This window comes from Diabrotica virgifera, chromosome 3 (assembly GCF_917563875.1).
Source record: "Diabrotica virgifera virgifera chromosome 3, PGI_DIABVI_V3a".
Classification (NCBI taxonomy): Eukaryota; Metazoa; Arthropoda; class Insecta; order Coleoptera; family Chrysomelidae; genus Diabrotica; species Diabrotica virgifera.
Window position 1 is genome coordinate 75,286,523 of NC_065445.1, and position 22,948 is coordinate 75,309,470.

Sequence of the window (22,948 nt, forward strand, 5' to 3'; positions counted from 1 at the left end):
ATCAAGTATAGCTCTACACGAGCTTGGTTTTTATTAAGTAATTGTAAATTTAATATTTAGATTTTTAGCAATGATAAATTATTTAAATCCATCTGATAATAATTTAAAAGCAAATAGATTTTCCGTATGTTTATTTCAAGTCTAAACGATTATACCTTTATTTAGTTACGACTTCACCGGTAGTTGATTGGTTACCGAAAAATTATCTGAGGGTCAGGGTTACCAGTTGGCCTGTAATTAGGATGGGGGATATAAATGACCGCCCCAGCGTCAGCAACAACAGTATTGCAGTGAGTAGTGAAGTAGTGAGTAGTGAGTGTAGTGTCTGGAGCCTCAGGAGACTGAGACCCCGGAAGCCCTGAAGATGACGTCAGAGAGGACGTCGAAAGCTCGGCCTAGAAACCAACGACGCGGTTCAACCCGGAAGCCTGGTGAGTTTAATTTTAATATTAATTCTTTTGTTGATATTGATTTTAGCTTTAAGTTTCATATATATATATATATATATATATATATATATATATATATATATGATTTTTTAATTATGGTATACAGCCAGCTACTGGAATTTTCCCATTAATTTTGTTATAAACTTATGTTCGCAAATGCTTCGTTTCTGAGATAGAGGGTGTTGAGATTTTTCTTACAAACTGACGATTTATTTGTTGCTCTAAAACCGGTTGATATATGCAAATGAAATTTGATGGGTTTTAAGAAGTAGTTATTGCGCATTTTTTGACATACAATTAAGAATTTTATATTTACTATTGGCGTGCATACGGATAATATGACCCGTATACGCGCCAATGGTGAATATAAAATTTCAGTATCAATTCGGTATCAGTATCAGTTCGACCGGTGAAAAAAAAGGGAAAAATCAGCACATAAGAAAAGGTACCAAAAATATGGAGGAGGGTATTAAAGAGATTAATCGGCATTAAAAAATTTAGTTATCTAAAATAAGAAGCATTTTTATTAATGTAAAGCTAAGTATCTCCAAATTTTTCAAAATAAACTGCATTCTTCTTTGATTCTGTATTATCAATATCATCTTTCTTCTCCTCTTGTAAGTTTTCTTTAACGGTGGGATAAAAAACGGAAACAAAGTTTTGCTCTGAGTTTTGCATTATGTCGTTGTAGAGTTCAAATAAGTTAAATTGTGACAAGCTTTTTTCACGCGGAGTTTCCTTGTGCTTCATAAAGTTTAAGTATTTTTCTCTGAAGTGGCGGTATTTTTCTAACCAATCAAGTTCTTCTTGGCTAAGACCTTCTTGACCTAAAATTATGAATGTTTTATTTCAATTGTTATTTCACTGTTAATATCATAATAAACTATTTTAGAGGTTTAGAAGGCAACTAAATGACCATCTAAGATAAGTCAGTTTCCTAACTTCTCGTAGCTTCCTTTTGCTTAAGCACAACTTTAGGAAGTACATAAAATTACTCAAATATACCCAGGAGCAGACATTCATATTGATCACAATCTGGTGATAATCGTTTTAGAATAAAAAGATTGCTGAAAGTTAAAAGATAAAAAGTGACAAGAGACATGGACATCGCTCAACTGAAGAACCTTGAAAGGAAAAACAAAATGTGTCAATGTTGATACAGAAATAAAAATGATAGAGAACTTTGTACAGCCAGACGTTGAAGTAATTCGAAAAGCTTTAAAGAATGAAAATAAAGATTCAAGAAGGAGACATTAGATTCGCCAAAAACAACAAAAAAAAAAGAATTTCTAAAAACACAATGGCTCACAGTGCGATAACTACCGAATATTAAGCTTGATGTCTCATGTCCTTGAAACTTTTCTCAGAATTTGCCATACACAAATTTACAAGAAGTGTGAGTTCCAAATGACACTCAATTCGAATTTCGAAACGGACTGGGAACACGAAAAGATATTTTTGTCGTAAATGTGTTAACGCAACGATGCAGAGACATGAGTGGGATATATATGCACGCTTAATAGATTATCTAAAAGCATTTGACTGCGTTAACCTTCAAGATGAAGTAAGTGAAAGATTTAGACTACAAGTAAATATATCAAAAACTAAATTTATGGTCATCAGCAAAAATAAAATTGAGAGTCGCCCAACTACTTATCAATAATACACCAGTGGACCGAGTAAAACAGTATACCTATCTTGGAATAATGTAAATGAACAATGGGATTACTCACACGAAATAAAATTTAGGATAGACAAGGCTAGGAGTGCACTTAATAACATGGCCACTCTTTAAAAGCCACAACCTTAATCTGGAGATAAAAGTAAGGCTTCTACTATGTTATATCTTCTCAATATTATACTACGGAGTTGAATCCTGGACACTCACTGAAGCGATGGAGAAAAAACTTGAAGCCTTCGAGCTGTGGCTATACAGGCGAATCCTAAGAATATCATGGACGGACAAGATAACCAACGAGACCGTAATACGAAGAATGGGGAAAGAGAGGTGATGTATACCATTAAAAGGAGAAAGTTAGAATATCTCGGACATATAATGGAAACGGCACTAAATACAGATTACTGAAGGTAATCTTTCAAGGCAAAGTATTCGGAAAGCGAGGAATTGGGAGAAGAAGAATATCATGGTTGAAGAACCTGGGGAAATGGTTCTCCACAACAACTAATCTCTTTAAAGTATCAGTTAATAAAATAATTATAGCCAGAATGATCGCCAATATTCGAAGCGAATAGGCACCAAAAGAAGAAGAACCTTCAAGGAATGATCGAAATTACGAAACAAGACTTACGAATTATCTCAGAATTATATTGGCAATAAACGGCAAAAATCGAAATAGAGCACACAACATCCGATCTTTTTTATAATAAGACGAGGAGTGCGACAGCGTTGCATCTTATCAGCGCCATTATTTAATCCGTATTCGGAATCTATATTCATAGAAGTATTAGACGAGGTCCAAGGTGGAATCAAGATAAACGGAACTATAACTTCTAGCATAAACATTACGCTGATGATACGGTCTTAAAACAAACGATGCACGAGAACTTCAAAATATAATCAATTCGATAGTTCGTCATAGCGAAATGTTTTTTCAATAGCAATGTTCGGGAATCCTTATTTTAGAATAAATTTTTAGATAATTTAATAATTATATTTAGTTGCTTTTCTCTGCCCTCTTTAAAAATGATGCAGAATAACCTTGTGTGTATTCTAATTTTGTAATTCAATAATTTTGTCATAACTAATACATTGTTTAAAATGCCAAAGAGAAGACTATATACCTGGAAGTTACCAGCAGATCAAGAAGGGAGAATTGTATTATGTATTGATTAGACAAAGATACAATAACGCAATTATATCTTCAAAAACCTATCCAGGTGCCGACATAGGATCAGATCACAACCCAATAGTGACCGAAAGAAGGAATGACGAAATACAATGAAATACAAAAAGAAACAATGGATGACGGAGGAAATCTTAGATTTAATGGAAGAAAGACGTCAGCATAAAAACAAAGATAATCAGATGTACAAAAATGTGGATAAACAAATAAAATCCAAAATTAAGCCGGCTAAAGAACAATGGTTAAAAGAACAATGCGCAGAAATAGAAGAACACCAGAAAAGACATGATAATTTTAACACACATAAAAAAATTAAGGAATTAACTCAGGACAACAGAAAAAGAAAACCAGGAATACTAAAAGATACAGATGGGAAACTTGTGTTGAGTACTAACGAAAAATTAAAGAGATGGACAGAATGCATAAATGAATTGTTCAAAGACAATAGAACAGATCAGATGGAAGTCGAAGATGATATGATTTTGAATATATTAAAAGAAGAAATTAAATCGGCATTAAAAAACAGCAAAAATAGTAAAGCAGTAGGTCCAGACCAAATCCCAGTAGAAAGCTTAAAATGCATAAATGATGAAACCTTAGACATTATCGAAGACTTGTTTAACACAGTGTACAAAACAGGAAACATACCAAAACACTGGTTACTCTCAACCTTTTGTGCTATCCCTAAAAATACAAACGCTAAAGATTGCAGTGAATACAGAACAATATCATTAATAAGTCACATTCTCAAATTATTCTTGAAAATAATATATGGTCGTATAAATAAAAAAACTAGAAGAAGGAATAGATGATAGTCAGTTTGGGTTTAGAAACGGACTAGGAACCAGAGAGGCGTTATTTGCTTTTAATGTGTTAGCTCAAAGATGCATGGACATGAATGTGGATGTGCATGTTTGTTACGTTGATTTTGAGAAAGCTTTTGACAAAGTAAGACATGAAAAATTAGTCCAAATTCTAAAGAAAAAAACATAGACAAAAGGGACTTACGAATAATAACAAACCTTTACTGGAATCAAAGAGCACAAATTGTAATAGATAACGAACCCAGTCCAGAAATTGAAATCAGAAGAGGAGTTCGGCAGGGATGTATTATGTCTTCATTACTCTTTAATGCATATAGTGAAGCCATTTTTGAAGAAGCATTGCTATCTCAAAGTGAAGGAATAATAATTAACGGAAGATCTATTAACAACATAAGATATGCAGATGACACCGTGATTATAACAAGCTCTGCTGAACAACTCCAACTACTACTAAACAAAACAAACAATTTCTCTGAAGAATATGGACTAAAAATGAATATAAAAAAGACCAAATACATGATAATAACTAAGAAAACAAACATACAAACAAGCATACATTTGGGAAATGTACCGATAGAAAGGGTTAATAAATACAAATACCTAGGAACCTGGATTTCAGAGAAAAATGATCAAACAACAGAAATAAGGACCAGGATAGAAATAGCAAGAAATGCGTTTGTAAAAATGAAAACAGTTCTCTGCAACAAAGACCTTAGCTTAGAACTGAGAGTAAGAGCTTTGAGATGCTACGTGTTCTCAATACTACAATATAGACTTGAAAGCTGGACATTAAAGCAAGAACACATAAATAAGCTACAGTTATTTGAAATGTGGTGTTACAGAAGGATGCTTAGAATAGCATGGACACAGAGGAAAACGAACACGGAAGTATTGCGAGAAATGGGTAAAGAATGCGAAATAATAAACACAATAAAAATAAGAAAGTTACAATATCTGGGACACGTAATGAGGGGACCGCGATATGAAATGCTAAGACTGATAATACAGGGAAAGATAAGAGGCGGAAGGAGTATAGGAAGAAGGAGAGTGTCATGGTTAAAGAATTTAAGGGATTGGTTTAGATGCAGTTCTGTAGAACTCTTTAGAGCAGCGGTGGATAGAGTAAAGATAGTGATGATGATATCCAACCTCCGATTAGGAGACGGCACTTGAAGAAAAAGAAGTATTCTAATTTAAATAAATGCTGGATATCAATTTTTACTCTTCCACACGCACAAAACGCTTTACGCATACATATATCCAAATGGACATACTCCGATGAGTACTTTTCGGACAGAAGGGACGACTTCGCTTCCAGCCTTCAACGAGAGAACTTTCGCCTTTGATGTAACTGACGGTACCGTCCCGCGAGCGCTTGAATTTCATGGAAGGATCCAACATTTATTCTGGAAATTACACAGCAGTGATGAATTGAGTAATCACATTTGGGTCTGCGTGTTATCCGAATCCTACAGAACACCAAGAATCGAATTGCAACTTCGAATTAAAAGAACTCTACAATGACACCGATATTGCCCAAGAAATTAAATCACAGCGACTAAGATGGGCAGGCCACGTGCACAGAATTCATAACGAGAGACTTGTAAGGCTGGTATGGGAGGAGATTCCTACAGGCAAAAGACCATTCGGACGTCCCAGAATGCGATGGAGAGATAACATCCAAGCAGATCTCCGAAAAATGAACATCCCATTTGACCCTAGGTTGATGGAAGACCGAACAAATTGGAAGAAAGTTATACAGTCAGCCAGGATCCACCCAGGGTTGTAGCGCTACGTGATGATGATGATTGTGCATAACTTGTGGAACCATTTTCTTTAGCTTTAATTATACATTTAGCAATTTAGTTTTCATATTTCATACAGTTCTCATACAAGCAAAATGTGATTTTAATTAACTAACATATGAGGCCATGAGATCCAGAGTAGTCTAACTGATTTTAACATTACTTTACATAATCAAAGAAAATTATCAGAAACTATCAATGTCCGATTGTTTTAGTAATTGTAGGTTGATCAATATTTACCTGTAAAAATATGCTGCTGTATTTCACCAACTTTGTTCAAGATATATGTTGCAAAAGCACTAAACCAGTGGAAACGTAAATGCCACGGTATGGGTATAGACCTCGGAGAGGTTTGTTTATATACCTTACAATTTGCTGATGACCAAGTCATCATAGCTAGTGATAAAGACGATCTACAGTATATGGCAAGAAAACTAAAGGAGGAATATGAACAGTGGGGCTTGGAAATTAATGTGGAAAAAACTAAATACCTACCCATAGGAGCTGAGTTATCCAATATCGAACTAGAGGATAATGAAGAAATCACATCCTGTAGTGAATACACGTACCTTGGAGTAATCTTCGATAGAACGGGAAAAGACGATGAGGAAATAAAGAAAAGGGTAACACAAGCTAGAAGAACAATTGGCTGCCTAAATGGAATACTTTGGAGCTCCGAAATAGGAATACAGCGAAAATACAATATCTATGAAATACTTATTAAAAGCAGCCTACTTTACGAAGCAGAAACTTGGAGAATAACTGAGAACAACAGGAAAAAATTAGAAGCTGTAGAAATGGATGTGTTTAGAAGATCGTTAGGTATATCCCATAGGGAAAGAGTTCGAAATGAGGAAGTAAGACGACGAATTGGAATAGATAATTACTTAACAACAGACATTGAGAGGAAACTGTTGATTTGGTATGGTCATGTTCAAAGAATGGAAGACACAAGATTGCCCAAAAAGATTATGAAGTGGGTACCACCAAACCGCAAAAAACGAGGAAGACCCAAAAAGACATGGAAAGAAGGGGCAACCACAGCAATGAGTATAAGGGATCTTAGAGATGGCCAATGGGATGATAGAAGGACGTGGAAGTTAGGCATTCGAACAACGTCGAAAGACGTTCTAAAACCGATACATACATACATGTTGATCAATAATGATCCTTGGTCAACATAAAACTACTAAAACGATCGGACATTGTTAGCCTTTGGTCATTTCTTTGATTATGTAAAGTAATGCTAAAAGCAATTAGGCCACTCTGGCCTCATGGCCTCATATATGAAATTAGCGATTCTGTTCTGCAGTGCAAAATGTTAATTTACTATTTTAATTGGGAATAAGCCACAAATTAAGATGGAGGAATGCCTTCACTCCAAGAATTAAATTTTTTTTTTCATTTTTGAAGTTATACTTCTTTAGTCGCGATTGAGAGTAAAATTTCATAATACTGCGCGCATGCACACACAGACAGTGTAGTTCGTTGCTAATCTTTCAAGATAGTATCTGTATCAGCGCAAATAAGTCATTAAAAGAATATATTAGTGTTTTTAGTAAATGTATTATTTATTATAATTTTTGTGTCTATGGATTTTTTTCCTCTGTAGTAAGATAATAAAATATGTAGGTATAACATTTTCCACTCGATCTATTTGTCACCGTGCTATGTAATTATATCCGAAACTTACGTGTCACTTACAAGAGGCTCGGTAGCCTAGTTGATAGAGCGTTGAATCAGAGATCGGAAGGTCCCGGGTTCCAATCCTGGATGATTCATATATTTTTTTAATTTTTGGTTATTTTAATAAAAATTTTTTGAAAGTGGTAGATAAGAAAGTTAGTTTAATATTTAAATAAAATACAAATGACCTGTTAAGTATATTTACTTCGTTGAGATTATATAATAGAAGTATAACTTCTTACGTGCGTACAAAGTACACACACATTCTTTTTTGTTTGTTTGTTCTATGTAAATAAAAAAACTAGGCGTGTCGAAATTTTAGCCCACCACCTATTGACCTATATCCATAGTCTATAAAATAGAGAAAATATCTGAAAATTTCCAAAACAGAAAATATGTTAAGGCTATGGGTACATAATTCGCAAATATTTTACGTGTATCCCTACTTTTTCTGTCTTTACACGGCAAATTACGCGTAGTAAAATTCACACTGGTATGGATATGTAAACATTACTAGAATGTCATTCTACTTGAAAATGTCATTATTAATTTCAAGAGATGGGTTTTGAATGTTCTTGGATAACTGTTATTTTTATAATTGGAAATTATTAATTCAGTTAATAAATGTGATAATTTTTTCACTAACTATGTATTCAGTGATTGTAATAATTTATTTGTACAACAAAGACTAATACTCAATCGAGAAAAGAGGAAAAGTGTTAAAGTGATTTTTTAATAATATATTGTTATGGAACGCTTACAATTTTGAACATATTTAACAACAAAATGCTTGGATCACAGAATATATTATCCTGATGTATTATCTGCTTGGATCTTCCACAAATAATACACAATAAATAACTTTTTATTAAGTTTACGTCTTAAATCAATTATTTATCAAATACACTATATTTCAATAATATTTAATCAATAACTCAACATATTCCCGATGCAATGTCAAATATTTAAAATTGTCACTGATTGTCAGTGTCTGACTGACAATATATGCTGACAATATTATATTCGGCTGAGTGCGTTGTAAGACACAGATAGATTTGGAAAATATTACCACGGCATTGTGTTTATTTTTTTCGAATCCTGAAAAAACCAATAAATATTTTTGAAAAATTTAAACGCAGAATGAAAGACTAAATTATTACCGAGGGCCGAAAGTCCCTTAGAATAAATAAAAAGTTTATTTTGAATGATATATTTGAAATTAAAAATCACACTAAATTTTCTCTTAGTTTTTCACCCCTGTAACTTATTAAAATAAACATTATAGAAGTTCTCAAGGACTTTCGGCCCTCGCTAATAACGTGATCTTTCATTCTGCGTTTAAATTTTTCAAAAATACTTATTAGTTTTCTCAGGATTCGAAAAAAATGAATCCCCATTTGAATTGCATTGCAGCCGAAAATACGTACCGATCCTCTTAATAAATGTGATAATTTTTTCACTAACTACGTATTCAGTGATTGTAATAATTTATTTGTACAACAAAGACTAATACTCAATCGAGAAAAGAGGAAAAGTGTTAAAGTGATTTTTTAATAATATATTGTTATGGAACGCTTACAATTTTGAACATCTTTAACAACAAAATACTTGGATCACAGAATATATTATCCTGATGTATTCTCTGCTTGGATCTTTCACAAATAATACACAATAAATAACTTTTTATTAATTTCACGTCTTAAATCAATTACTTATCAAATACACTATATTTCAATAATATTTAATCAATAACTCAACATATTCCCGATGAAATGTCAAATATTTACAATTGTCACTGATTGTTAGTGTCTGACTGACAATATATGGTGACAATATTATATTCGGCTGAGTGCGTTGTAAGACAAAGATAGATTTGGAAAATATTACCACGGCATTGTGTTTATTTTTTTCGAATCCTGAAAAAACCAATAAATATTTTTTTAAATTTTAAACGCAGAATGAAAGACTAAATTATTACCGAGGGCCGAAAGTCCCTTAGAATAAATAAAAAGTTTATTTTGAATGATATATTTGAAATTAAAAATCACACTAAATTTTCTCTTAGTTTTTCACCCCTGTAACTTATTAAAATAAACATTATAGAAGTTCTCAGGGACTTTCGGCCCTCGCTAATAACGTGATCTTTCATTCTGCGTTTAAATTTTTCAAAAATACTTATTAGTTTTCTCAGGATTCGAAAAAAATGTATCCCCATTTGAATTTCATTGCAGCCGAAAATACGTACCGATCCTCTTAACTGTTATTTTTGAATGAAATGAACGTAAAAAATACAAAAATTGACTTATGGGACTGGTGGCATTTGGTCTATGTTAACGAGATATCTATAGCAAGCACACCAAATAAAAATGAATAAATATGCTCTGTGATATCAAACCTAGTCTCGACATTTTCTCCAATATATTGTCATACACGTTTCTGAACCTAATATAGTTCTGATACCATTGTGATTCTTCGAATTTTAAATCAGATGGAGTTTTCTTCGACTTAGCGAAAATTCTATCTTCTAATTTTTGTAGACTCATTTTTCGTTGGGGTTTTGTCAATTTTGCTGAATGTTCTCTTATTCTTTGAATTTTAGGCTTTCCTTTGCCTAAACTGGCTGATATATCGTTGAAAAATGTATGTTCTGGCAGAAGAAGCGCAGAGGTATCTCCTGCAGTTGCTAAAAAATAATGTAAAATTATTATTTAAAACAATATTAAAAAAAAATTGAAGGCACTCGTGGGAGTGCCGACAGAAGTGAAAACTTCTTATAGTATATACATTACGAGCTCAATGCTTTTACCCCATCCTAAAAGAAGTGCTGTTGTACCTATATCATATACGATATGCGCGATGCGTATGCCCTATGCTATTTATGTATACATACACATAATTTATATATGTACAAAATTGATTTCAGCGAAGTGATGACCATAAAGAAATTTTCAATTCAAAAATTTATTTCGTCGAAGCGATAACGGTCGCTAATTTAATAATTTTCCCCATCCAAAAAGTGCACAACGTCCCTCAAGAAGTTTTCACTTCAAATATTTATTTCGTCGAAGCGATGATAGTTGCTAATTTATTACTTTTTTACATCGAAATAGTGCACAACGTCCCTAAATAAGTTTCACTTTAAATATTTATTTCGTCGAAGCGATTACGGCCCTAATTCTATACTTTTCCTCCATACAAAAAGTGCACAACGTCCCTAAAAAAGTTTTTACTTAAAAAATTTATTTCGTCAAAGCGATGACGGTCGCTAATTTAATAATTTTTCCTTATCCAAAAAGTGCACAACGTCCCTCAAGAAGTTTTCATTTCAAAAATTTATTTCGTCGAAGCGATGAAGCGATGAAGGTTCGCTAATTTAATATTTTCCCCATCCAAAAAGTGCACAATGTCCCTCAAGAACTTTCCACTTCTAAAATTGATTTCATCGAAGCGATGACGGTCGCTAATTTAATACTTTTTTCCATCGAAAAAGTGCACAACGTCCCTAAAAAAGTTTCACTTCAAATATTTATTTCGTCGAAGCGATGAATGACAGTCCCTAATTCAATACTTTTCGCCCATCCAAAATGTGCACAACGTCCCTAAAGAAGTTTCACTTCAAATATTTATTTCGTCGAAGCGATGACGGTCCCTAATTTAGTAATTTATCCCCATCCAAAAAGTGCACAACGTCCCTAAAGAAATTTTTGACTTCAAACATTTATTTTGTCGAAGCGATAAAGATCGCTAATTTAATATTTTTCCCCATCCAAAAAGTGCACAACGTCCCTCAAGAAGTTTCTACTTCAAAAATTGATTTCATCGAAACGACGACGATCGCTAATTTAATACTTTTTTCCATCGAAAAAGTGCACAACGTCCCTAAAGAAGTTTCACTTCAAATATTTATTTCGTCGAAGCGATGACGGTCTCTAATTCAATACTTTTCCCCCATCCAAAAAGTGCACAACGTCCCTCAAGAAGTTTTCACTTTACAAATTTATTTCATCGAAGCGATGACGGTCGCGATGACGTTCGCTAATTCAATACTTTTTCCCTATCTAAAAAGTGCACAACGTCCCTAAAGAAATTTTCACTTCAAAAAATTATTTCGTCGAAACGATGACGGTCGCTAATTTAATACTTTTTCCCCATCCAAAAAGTGCACAACGACCCTTAAGAAGTTTTCACTTCAAAAATTTATTTCTTCGAGGCGATGACGGTCGCAACGGCGGTCGCCAATTTAATACTTTTTCCCATCCAAAAAGTGCACAACGTCCCTAAAGAAGTTTTAACTTCAATACATATACGTACAAAATATTTATTTCGCCGAAGAGATGACGGTCGCGATGACGGTCGCGAAATAAATCCTTTTTTTCTATCGAAAAATAGGTTTTACATTTATTTTAAATTTAAATACTTCTATACAATTTATGTATAGATTATAGATACACATAATATAGAAAAGTACAAAATTTATTTCGTCGAAGAGATGGCGGTCGCTATGACGGTCGAGAAATAAATCCTTTTTCACCATCCAAAAATAGGTTTCACATTATTTTAAATTTTAATACTTCTACACAATTTATATATACATACACATAAAATATATATATGTACCTACAAAATTTATTTCGCCGGAGAGATGACGGTCGCTATGATGGTCGCGAAATTAATCTTTTTTCCCCATCGTAAAATAGGTTTTATATTTATTTTAAATTTAATACTTCTATACAATTTATATATACATACACATAATAAATTAATATATATATACAAAATTTATTTCGCCGAAGAGATGACGGTCGCTATGATGGTCGCGAAATTAATCTTTTTCCCCATCGTAAAATAGGTTTTATATTTATTTTAAATTTAATACTTCTATACAATTTATATATACATACACATAATAAATTAATATATATACAAAATTTATTTCGCCGAAGAGGTGACGGTCGCTATGATGGTCGCGAAATTAATCTCTTTTCCCCATCGTAAAATAGGTTTTACATTTATTATAAATTTAAATGCGTCTACACAATGTATATATACATACACATAATATATAGCATGAGCGATGACGGTCGCAATGACGGTCGCGATGAGGGTCGCGATGACGGTCGCGAATTCAATGCTTTTTCCCCTATCCAAAGAAAGTGCACAACGTGCCTAAAGAAGTTTTCACTTCAAAAATCAATGAACTAATTGTTTTGTATACAGAGTATTTTCTGATAATGCTTTTCAAGATGTCGAGATCGAACTGACTGAAATAACTACATTATACACTCTTCTTTTTCTTATTATTGTCAGCCTACCGATATCGATTGTTTGTATTGTAATGAACTGCACTTCCTATCTAAATCAAAAGAAATATCGATTCGGTGTCAGACATGCCATTCATGGTGCCATGCATATATGCATAATAGACTAAGAGCCGCTATAGGTGAAATTTCTTAATCATTTTAGGCACGATGGGACCCTATAACTTAAATAGTAGAACCTAAAAGAAAACGTTTGAACACTGTGCCGTCACTTTTCAGTGGCACATGCGTCGACAGTGGCGCATCAAACTTTCCACTTATGGACGGGATAAATAAATTAAAAGTTAACAGAACTTACTAACAGAATTAATTTTTTTTTAAGTTCTATGTGATTAACACATAGGATTCATCGTGATTTTAACCCACCACCCCCTTCCCCTTGCCCCCACCATCAAAAACTTCATTTTTCGTTTTTATTTTTTTTTGGTGGGATGCAATCAATTTTAAAATTTCAAAAAATTCACACGCATAGTTGAGGCTTTTATAAAACATGCCTATTTTTTATAGACCCATAGGTAGAGTGTACATAACCTCAAAAAATTAAAAGGAATTTTTTTTTTCAAAAAAGCGTACCTATAACTTTTTTTGAGGAATAGCTGCCGGTCTAATTTTTTCTTAATCTTGTGTGTTTTATCAAACACTATATTTTAAATTTTTTTCAGATTTTTCCGTAAGTCTCTCCACCTTCAAAAATCCGAAAAACTGTTTTTTTGAGGGTTTTGGGGGATTTTCATTATTTTATAGACTTCATAATATATCAAATCAATTTTGTTTTTATAGGTTATATGTAACTTGAAGTAACTGAGTTCTTTAGAATATTTAAAAATCAGAAAAACACGTTCAAACCCCCCAAAACCCCCTTAAAAAACAGTTTTTTGGATTTTTGAAGGTGACCAACGTTACAGAAAAATCTGAAAAAAATTAAAAATATAGTGTTTGATAAAATACATAACACTAAGAAAAAATTAGATCTGCAGCTATCCCCAAAAAAAGTTATATACTTTTTTCAAAAAAAAAAAAATTTAAAATTTTTTTGAGGTTATGTACACTCAACCTACAGGTCTATAAAAAATAGACGTGTTTTATAAAACCCTTAACTATAAGTGTAAATTTTTTGAAATTTTAAAATTGATTGCATCCCACCAAAAAAAAAAACAAAATCGAAAAATAAAGTTTTTGATGGTGGGGGCAGGGAGAAGGGGGTGGTGGGTTAAAATTACGATGAATCTTATGTCTTAATCACATAAAACTTAAAAAAATGAAAAAAATTAAATTCTGGTAATTAGGGAGGGTATTTTTTAATTTATGTATCCCGTCCATAAGTGGAAAGTTTGATGCGCCACTGTAGACGCATGTGCCACTGAAAAGTGACGGCACAGTGTTCAAACGTTTCCTTTTAGGTTCTACTATTTAAGTTATAGGGTCCCGTCGTGCCTAAAATGATTAAGAATTTTCACCTATAGCGGCTCTTAGTCTATAATGTGCGGATGTGGAAAAAAAGTAAAACAGTTTATATTATGGGAGTTGTATTTATAAATAATATTATTTGCTTAATAGCCTTTTAATTAAGTTGGTAGAATATTACGAATTTATTTTTTAATTTTTGTTGTTATTTTTCGTAATAAAACATAAAAAATTAAGTTCTTTTGTTTTAAAATAAATGGTGTGCCATCATAGGAAAGGGGTGTCACCTATGATGGCATACTTGCTAATTCAAAAAAAATTAAAAGCGTGCAAAAAACGTTCAGAATCAATATTATATTTAAAAACAAAGAAAAAACTTGCTATGGAACTTTGAGGACCTCACCGTCTTGTTTATTATTATTCTTATTTTATTATTCTTATCTTATTGTTATTGTTATTAAATTTTTGTAAATCGTTTTTGAACACACCTATGATGTTGAAAGGACCCCTATATTTAGCTTACCTTAGCTTAGTACCATCTCTTTATTTCAGTACATAAATTACCTCTCAACAGCTATTGACTAATTTTTCTTCGTTATTGATATTTTATGGACTTACAGTCTTTAAATATTTAATCTTCTTAATATAGTAGTCATGTTGTGACTGGCTGATTGACATAAAGTCCATGCCATTAAAACAAAAAAAAAATATTATATTGTACACAACTTAAAATGTAGCTCAAGTTCAAATCACTTGGCACCACAAAAATGGTTAGAAAATTTTAAATACACTTAAAAAATTGAGTTAAAATTAGGTATGCCATCATAAGCGACTTTCCCCTAGAGTGCTTTTGGCGCTCACTGAACTAACTAAAGTAAGACGGCTGTTGTTTCGGTTCACAGCAAAATTATTATTTATTAATTATATTACGTTGTTTTATTTATTCATACAGTGACTCACAGCTTAAATGATGCAGTCCGTACTCAATAAAACTAGCTTGTGTCAGTAGCTCAATATTTATTAGAAAAAAAAATTACAAACTAAAATTAAATAACTATTAGGCTTATAAAATAGCATAAGCTATATTTTGGGTTTCAAATATACCATACTTAAATAACAAAAAATAGTTCATTATTTTATTTATTATTTTAATGTCACAGCTAAAATGATGCAAATACGATAAAGCATTACACAACTAATCAATTTGAAATTTGCGAAGTAGGCGTTAGATTCTGTTTAATTTGACATTTCAAAATATTTAATTGTTAAATAACAAAATTATTTAAAAATGGGCCGCCGAACTACGATTAATGAAAGAAATTTAATTATTACTCACCATAGAAATGGATATAGCCACAGAAACATATCCAAAATGGTAAATAAATGTTCATCAACAGTTCAGCACATTATTGAAAGTTATCGAAATGAAAATAGAGTTGAAAATAAATCAAGGCTGGCGCCTAATAAAATTTTTACCGACCGCGAGGAAAGATGGATGGAAAGATGGTAACCTCGAAATAATTAGACGAATATTACGAAAAAATAATCTGCATGGCCGAACTGCTAGAAATAAACCTTTTATTAGTCAAAGAAATAGGCGTATTAGACTGGTGTTCGCCAGGGAGCATGTTAACAAAGATTTGAACTTTTGGAATTCAGTAATATTTGCCGATGAAACCAAAATAAACTTGTTTGGATCCGATGGAAAAATATATCAGTGTGGAGAAGGCCGAATGAAGAACTAAAATTAAAAAATATGAAAGCTACGGTAAAGCACGGTGGAGGTGAAGTGATGATGTGGTGGTGTATGTCGTCTTCAGGAGTAGGTAACTTGCATTTGGATTTGTACAATTCTCTCACGACCAACGACCAAGTGCCAGAGACAAGTAGTATCTCACCTGAAATAAATATAGCAGGAAGGAGAAATATACCTAATTAATAGAAAATAGAAAGAAATCGCACTGATTATAAGAAGAAGAAAACTTAAAGGGGAAACAACATATGTAAATATCACTCCCAATAATAGGACAAAAGATAAATCGAGACGAATAGAATATTTAAGAGTATTTAGGTTACAGAATAAACAAAAATTAAATAAATTGTCAAATTTACCATTCCATTGCCTTCCCTTTGGATCTAGTAGTGTTATATTTCCCATTGGTTTATTTCCGGCAAAGTCGGCCAAAACATGAACTCCCTTGTCAACAGTATACATAGCAGAACCAACATATTCACCATTGTCGATGTGTCCCAGGTACTGTGCACCATCTTGGTAAGTTACCTCGCATTCGTCTTCTTTTACTAACTTATCATTAAACCAAGTTCCTTTATAAATCTACTCTTAAAAAAGTATGTATTAAAATTGTTGACTTTTTTGGTCAATTATTTGTATTGTGCTAAATGTTTACCTTAATCATTCAGGTCATAAAACGAGTAGGTTTAAGATTCCTGATAGAGTATTTTATTATTAATAGGTATGGAATTTTGCCATTCAATTATATACAACATAACACCAAAAGTAATCAAGAAATGCTCACAAGAATGGATTTGAAGATGACAATACTATATGGAGGTACCTAAAGTAGGTACCATACCATATGTAGGCCTATCAACAAAACTAAAAGGGATAGGAGATAAATACATCCATCAACATTTTAAACAATCAATACACTGAAATCTGTAGACCAAACAAAACACCTTGTGAATTCAACAATTTATGTGGAAGGAACCTCAAGACCATGAGTATGAATTATACATCAAAAACAGAGACTTCGACAGATCGCAGATATCAAAACATGCTTGGGACAATAAGCACAGAGTACAATGGAAAGATAAAGATGCATCAATAGTCATGAAAGAAACAGACCGTAAAAAGAGAAAAATCAAAGGAGTAGACCTCATCTAACTTAAGAAACATGTGTACCAAAACCATCAACAGAATGTAGCACACTCTGACTCATCATCATTAGCTGTTTTGAGTCCACTGCTGAACATAGGCTTCCCGTAAATAATTCAACTGCATCTGGGCCCTGATTCTAATTCAAATTTCGACTCAAAACAAGTCGCAATCAATATGGTGACGTTGAAATGTGACTGTGCGAGCCTTGTGGATTTTAGTTGAACTATCGAAATGATGTCATTAAATAGCGACTTATCAAAATTAATTGCGACTCCAAAAAAGTGGTTGATATTATAATTTCGAGTCGAAATTATTGTGACACGGACATGAATGAATGGCCGAAAGCGAGGTTAGGTTTAGTTTAGGAGATGTATTTTGTTTGTTTCTTGCAAGGAAAACTAAAGCAAAAGGTATTAATATGGCTGGGTTTTATGGAAATTTGCTGGTTTTGGAGGAATTAGATAGAATAGTATTTAGTATTAAATTATAAATATAATAATTGAGAATTTCCACAACGTGAATTATCAACACAATGAAAGATGTAAGGTAATCTGGAAAAATTAGTATAAAGCAAGGAAAATTATGTTCCAGCTATTTTATTGCTGGACATGCTGGAGTCAAATTTTAAGATTTCATATATTAGTAATATAGCTATGCAAATTCCTCAGAAAGTGTGCTATTTGGTTTATAAACAAATTAGCGCTCCGAAATCTTTTTTTCAATTATTGCTCTGTAACTCGGAAGATTTTAACTTTAAACCAAAAACACTCACATAACAATTCACTGTAAATTAATTCTGCACATATGTAGATATTTTTTTCGATTTCCTTCGGCGGAAATTTTCCTCATTATGAAGACCAGTATCATACCACAGGAACTCAAACGCTCGAAGGTCATTGCCATATTAAAACCAGGGAAACCAAATGATAACAATCCTAAGAATTACAGACTAATAGCCCTACTATCGGTTACGTTTAAGCTTCTAGAGCGCCTTATCTACAATAGAATTAGCACAAAGCTGCTTGAAACAATACCGGTTGATCAGGCAGGTTTCCGACCCAAAAGAAGCTGCGCAGATCAGGTTCTTTCACTTACCACATTTATCGAGGCAGGGTTCCAGCGAAAACTTAAAACTGCAGCCGCATTCATAGACCTAACAGCGGCCTACGATACAGTCTGGAGAGAATGCATGATATACAAGCTCCTCAGTACAATCCCCTGTAAATCCACCGCTCGAATAATCAACAGCATGCTAGCCGACAGAACGATTCAAGTGGTCATGGGATCTGACATCAGCACCCCAAGGAAACTGAAGAATGGACTGCCTCAGGGATCTGTCTTGGCTCCTCTTCTCTTTAGCCTATACATCTCTGATATACCAGAAACCAGATCAAAAAAGTTTCGTTACGCCGATGACTGGGTCCTTGCAACAAGGTGTAAGTCATTTGAAGAAACAGAAGAAATCCTCACGGCGGACTTACACATAGTGGGAAAATATTTGAGTAAATGGAGGCTCCAACCAAACGCTACGAAAACGGAGGTTTCCAGTTTCCACCTAAATAACAAGCTTGCAGGAAGAATACTCAATATTCAGTTCGAAAACACCACACTCGCCTACAATAAAACACCAAAGTACCTTGGGGTGACTCTTGACAGAACCCTATCATTCAAGGAACATCTGACAAAAACAGCGGAAAACTTAAATCCAGAAACAACATCATCCAGAAGCTGTGCGGCACAACATCGGCTTCCACCTTGCGATCATCTGCCTTGGGCCTAGTCTTCTCAACTGCGGAATACTGCTCTTCAGCATGGCTTAACAGCCCACATATACACAAAGTAGATGTTTAATTGATTAATACAATGAGAATGATTGCTGGAGTTATCAAATCCACCCCTACGCAATGGCTCCCAGTACTGAGCCACATTCCACCACCCAAACTACGACGCATACACGCACTCACTAGTGAGTACAGAAAGATAGTAGGTAACGAGAACCTGCCAATCCATTAAGATATAGATGCCGCCAACGGTAACCGTCTACGCTCCAGACGACCACCAATAAAAACAGCAAAGGTTGCTGTGGAAAATGTGTTCAATTTAACGACAACATGGACTCGAGAATGGATGGAACAACAAAATAGCAACTTACCCTGCATCACACAAAAACCACCAGGCTTTGACTTACCATGCAACACATGGTCTATTCTGAACCGAATCAGAACCCAACACGGCAGATGTGGTTACATGATGCACAAATGGGGAGTGTCCCACAAGATTATATCATGGCAGGTCAGAGGATTTCCTGATGGCGACTCCAGAGTCGATAGACTATGTAAATAAGTTAGATGTGCGTTTGTGAACATATGTATTGTCTTATACAAAATATATGTAAATGTAAATGTGTCAGGTGCCATACGCTAAATAAAATAAAAAAAATTCCTCGAAAAATTCGGGTTTTCCAAACAAAATCTTTAATTTTCAACTAAAATTTTAGGGAAGTAATTATTTACCAATAATTAAATAACTTGGTGACATAAATCTTTTTTGTTATGAGTGTCTTGAAGATATGAAAATTTGTATGTACAAAGAGTACCGGAATAAAAAGGTAATGGTTCACAGATTGAAAACCTGTGCCTGTCATTGACTGGTTATACCATTCCTCGCAATTCAATTTTTTTTTCTTCGAAAAGGGCACAGAAGCCGTGAACTTTTTAACAGGCGTTAACTTAATTTAATTTAATCTAATATTTTCTGAGGGGTTCCTCAGAGGAACCCTTATAGGGGTTTATAACATTCCTGAGACCGCTCAAATAGTCCAATTTCAATTCTGTAAAGTACGTTGAATAGGTATAGTGCTTTTTTTTATACAAAATCATAGTTGTTCTGGTATATCATAATCTTTTTGGTTATTATTTCGACCGAAATTTTTTAATTAACATTTTAATTATTACTAAACTATTGGTTATTGTCGCCGGCCTCCTGATATAATATAATCTACTATATCTTTCATGTCACCAATTTATTTAATTATTGATAAATAAATTTCTTTCTTCTTCAAGTGCCATCTTCGTTCCGAAGGTTGGCGATCATCGGGGCTATACGTATTTTCGAAACTGGTGACCGAAACAATCGTTGTTGCTACAGCTATACCACTCCCGTAGATTATTTAGCCAGGAGTTTCGTCTTCTTCCTATGGACCTTTTTCCTGCTATCTTCCCCTGCATAATTATTCGAAGCAGTTCATATCTTTCGCCTCTTGTAATGTGTCCCAAATATTGCAGTTTTCGTTTTTTGATCGTAAATATGACTTCCTTTTCTTTATTCATTCTTCTCAAGACCTCGACGTTTGTGACTCTCTCTGTCCATGATATTCTCAAGATTCTGCGATACATCCATAGTTCAAATGCCTCCAATTTTTTATATCAATCTTTTTCAGCGTCCATGACTCCATTCCGTAAAACAGCACAGAAAGTACGTAACTTCTCATCAGGCGAAGTTTCATTTCAAGGCTCAAATCTCTTCCACAGAACACTCTCTTCATTTTAGTGAATATGGATCGGGCTTTTTCTATGCTTATTTTGATTTCTGCTGAGCTATCGTTGTCTTCATTTACAAAAGTGCCTAAATATTTGTATTTGCTAACTCGATCGATAATTTCATTGTGTAAATATAGATTTTTGACATTTCGTGTTGATTTCGATATTACCATAAATTTAGTTTTCTTTATGTTCAAAGATAGTCCATATTCTTCGCTGCAGTCTGCTATCTTATTCACCAATGTCTGTAGCTCTACAAGTGTTTCTGCGATGAGAACGGTGTCGTCGGCAAATCTCAGATTGTTTAATCTAACACCATTTATTTTAATACCTATGGATTGCTCAGAGAGTGTTCTATTCATTACGTCTTCGGAATAGAGATTAAACAGGGTTGGTGACAGTATACACCCTTGTCTCACACCTCGCTTTATTTCTATTTCTTCAGTGGTATTATTCTCTACTCTCACTACTGCTTTCTGATTGTAGTACATATTTGCTAATAGTCGGATGTCTCGTTTATCTAAATTCTTTTCTGCCAGGAGTCTGATTAGATGATCATGCCGCACTTTATCAAAAGCCTTGTTATAATCTATGAAACACATGAATACATCTTGATTTATGTCAAGACATCTTTGAGACATAACGTTCAGTGCAAACAACGCCTCTCTTGTTCCGAGTCCATTTCGGAATCCAAACTGGGTATCATTGATGTCCATTTCCAGTTTTTTGTGTACTCTAGTGTGTATAATTTTCAGGAATATTTTCAGTACATGGCTCATCAAACTGATTGTACGGTAATCACTACATTGTTTGGCATTCATCTTTTTTTGGTATAATAACAAAGGTGGATAAAAGCCATTCTTGTGGTATTTTTCCTGATGTATAAATGCTATTGAAAAGTTCAACTAAAATGTTGATCGAGTCTTCTTCTATCAGTTTAAGGATTTCCGTTGGTATTTCATCTGGACCTGGGGCTTTACCGTTTTTCATTCTTTTTAGTGCGTACATTACTTCCTCTTCCGTTATTTCTGGACCTTCGTCTCCTTGTATGTTACTTAGTTCAGATTGTTGTCTATCATCTGCAAAGAGTTCTTCAACATAGTTTTTCCATGTCTTCAACTGTTCTTCTAGTTCTGTTATTATGTTTCCGTTAAAATTATACAGGGTATTTGGCTGCTTACGTTTTTGTGTACCTGCAAGTCCTTTCACTTTTTTATGTACATTAAATATATCATGTTTTGCCTGCAATTGCTCTATTTCTTCACATTTTCTTTTATAAAAATCTTCCTTTGCTGTTCTGATTTCCTTTTTGATTTCTTTCTGTATTTGTTTATACCTTTGTTCGTTTTTTCCTTTCATTATTCTCCGATTGTACATGAGAAGAAGGATTTTATCAGTCATCTATCTTTGCTTTATTTTTGGTTTTTCTTTAGTCAGAATTCTCTTCGCAGGACTTGTTATCGCCATTTTTACGTTTTGCCATTTTTTTATCTATGTTGTTCGTTGGCTGAGATGTTTCTTTTTCATGAAATATTTTCAAATTATTATTAATACATCTTTGCAGTTAATCCTTTACCTCCAGGGGTTACATAAATGACTGACGTCTATCTGGTTTGCTCTTCTTTTCTGCTCCAGTCTTTTTAGTTTAATACTCATTTGCGCTATTAGAGGGTTATGGCCTGAATAGACATCTGCGCCTGGGTAAGCCTTAACGGATTCTAAGGAGTTTCTATATCGTTTATATTCTATATAAATAAATTACTTCTGATAATACAGGGAAAGATAAGAGGCGGAAGGAGTACAGGAAGAAGGAAGTGTCATGGTTGAAGAATTTAATGGGCTGGTTTAAGTGCAGTTCTCTAGAACTCTTCAGAGCAGAGGTAGATAAAGTAAACATAGTGATGATGATATCCAACCTCCGATTGGGAGACAGCACTTAAAGAAGAGGACACACAATACTCACCTGTCCGTCTTCAGTATAATACGTCCCTTTTCCCTCTCTCCATACAAGCCCCTTTCTATGCGCAATAAATTCACCTTCATAAATATCTCCGTTGGGAAAGGTAAATTTATCACATCCCTTATGAAAATTGGGATCGGCAGCTATACGTTCCCTTAAATTAACGCTTGAATGTTTAAAAAGCTTTGACATTTTGAAAA

The 22,948-nt window shown here is 33.6% G+C and overlaps 1 protein-coding gene across 1 annotated transcript; it reads right to left on the bottom strand.

The window, feature by feature from the left end:
• Positions 1 to 970: 970 nt before the first annotated feature.
• LOC114335519 (uncharacterized) lies at positions 971 to 22,948 on the bottom strand. Its single transcript, XM_028285773.2, has 4 exons — positions 22,752 to 22,948; positions 16,463 to 16,685; positions 10,024 to 10,311; positions 971 to 1,276 (listed from the first exon to the last, which is right to left on the bottom strand). Exons 1-4 carry the CDS (start codon positions 22,938 to 22,940, stop codon positions 987 to 989), a joined length of 990 nt encoding a protein of 329 aa, XP_028141574.1. The 5' UTR covers positions 22,941 to 22,948; the 3' UTR covers positions 971 to 986.

Coding starts and splice junctions, on each gene's coding strand:
- LOC114335519 (XM_028285773.2), bottom strand. CDS start 22,940: ATGTCAAAGCTTTTTAAACATTCAAGCGTTAATTTAAGGGAACGTATA. Junction 16,686..22,751: donor ATTATACTGAAGACGGACAG/GTGAGTATTGTG, acceptor TTTTAAGAGTAG/ATTTATAAAGGAACTTGGTT. Junction 1,277..10,023: donor GGAGAAAATGTCGAGACTAG/GTTTGATATCAC, acceptor TCATAATTTTAG/GTCAAGAAGGTCTTAGCCAA.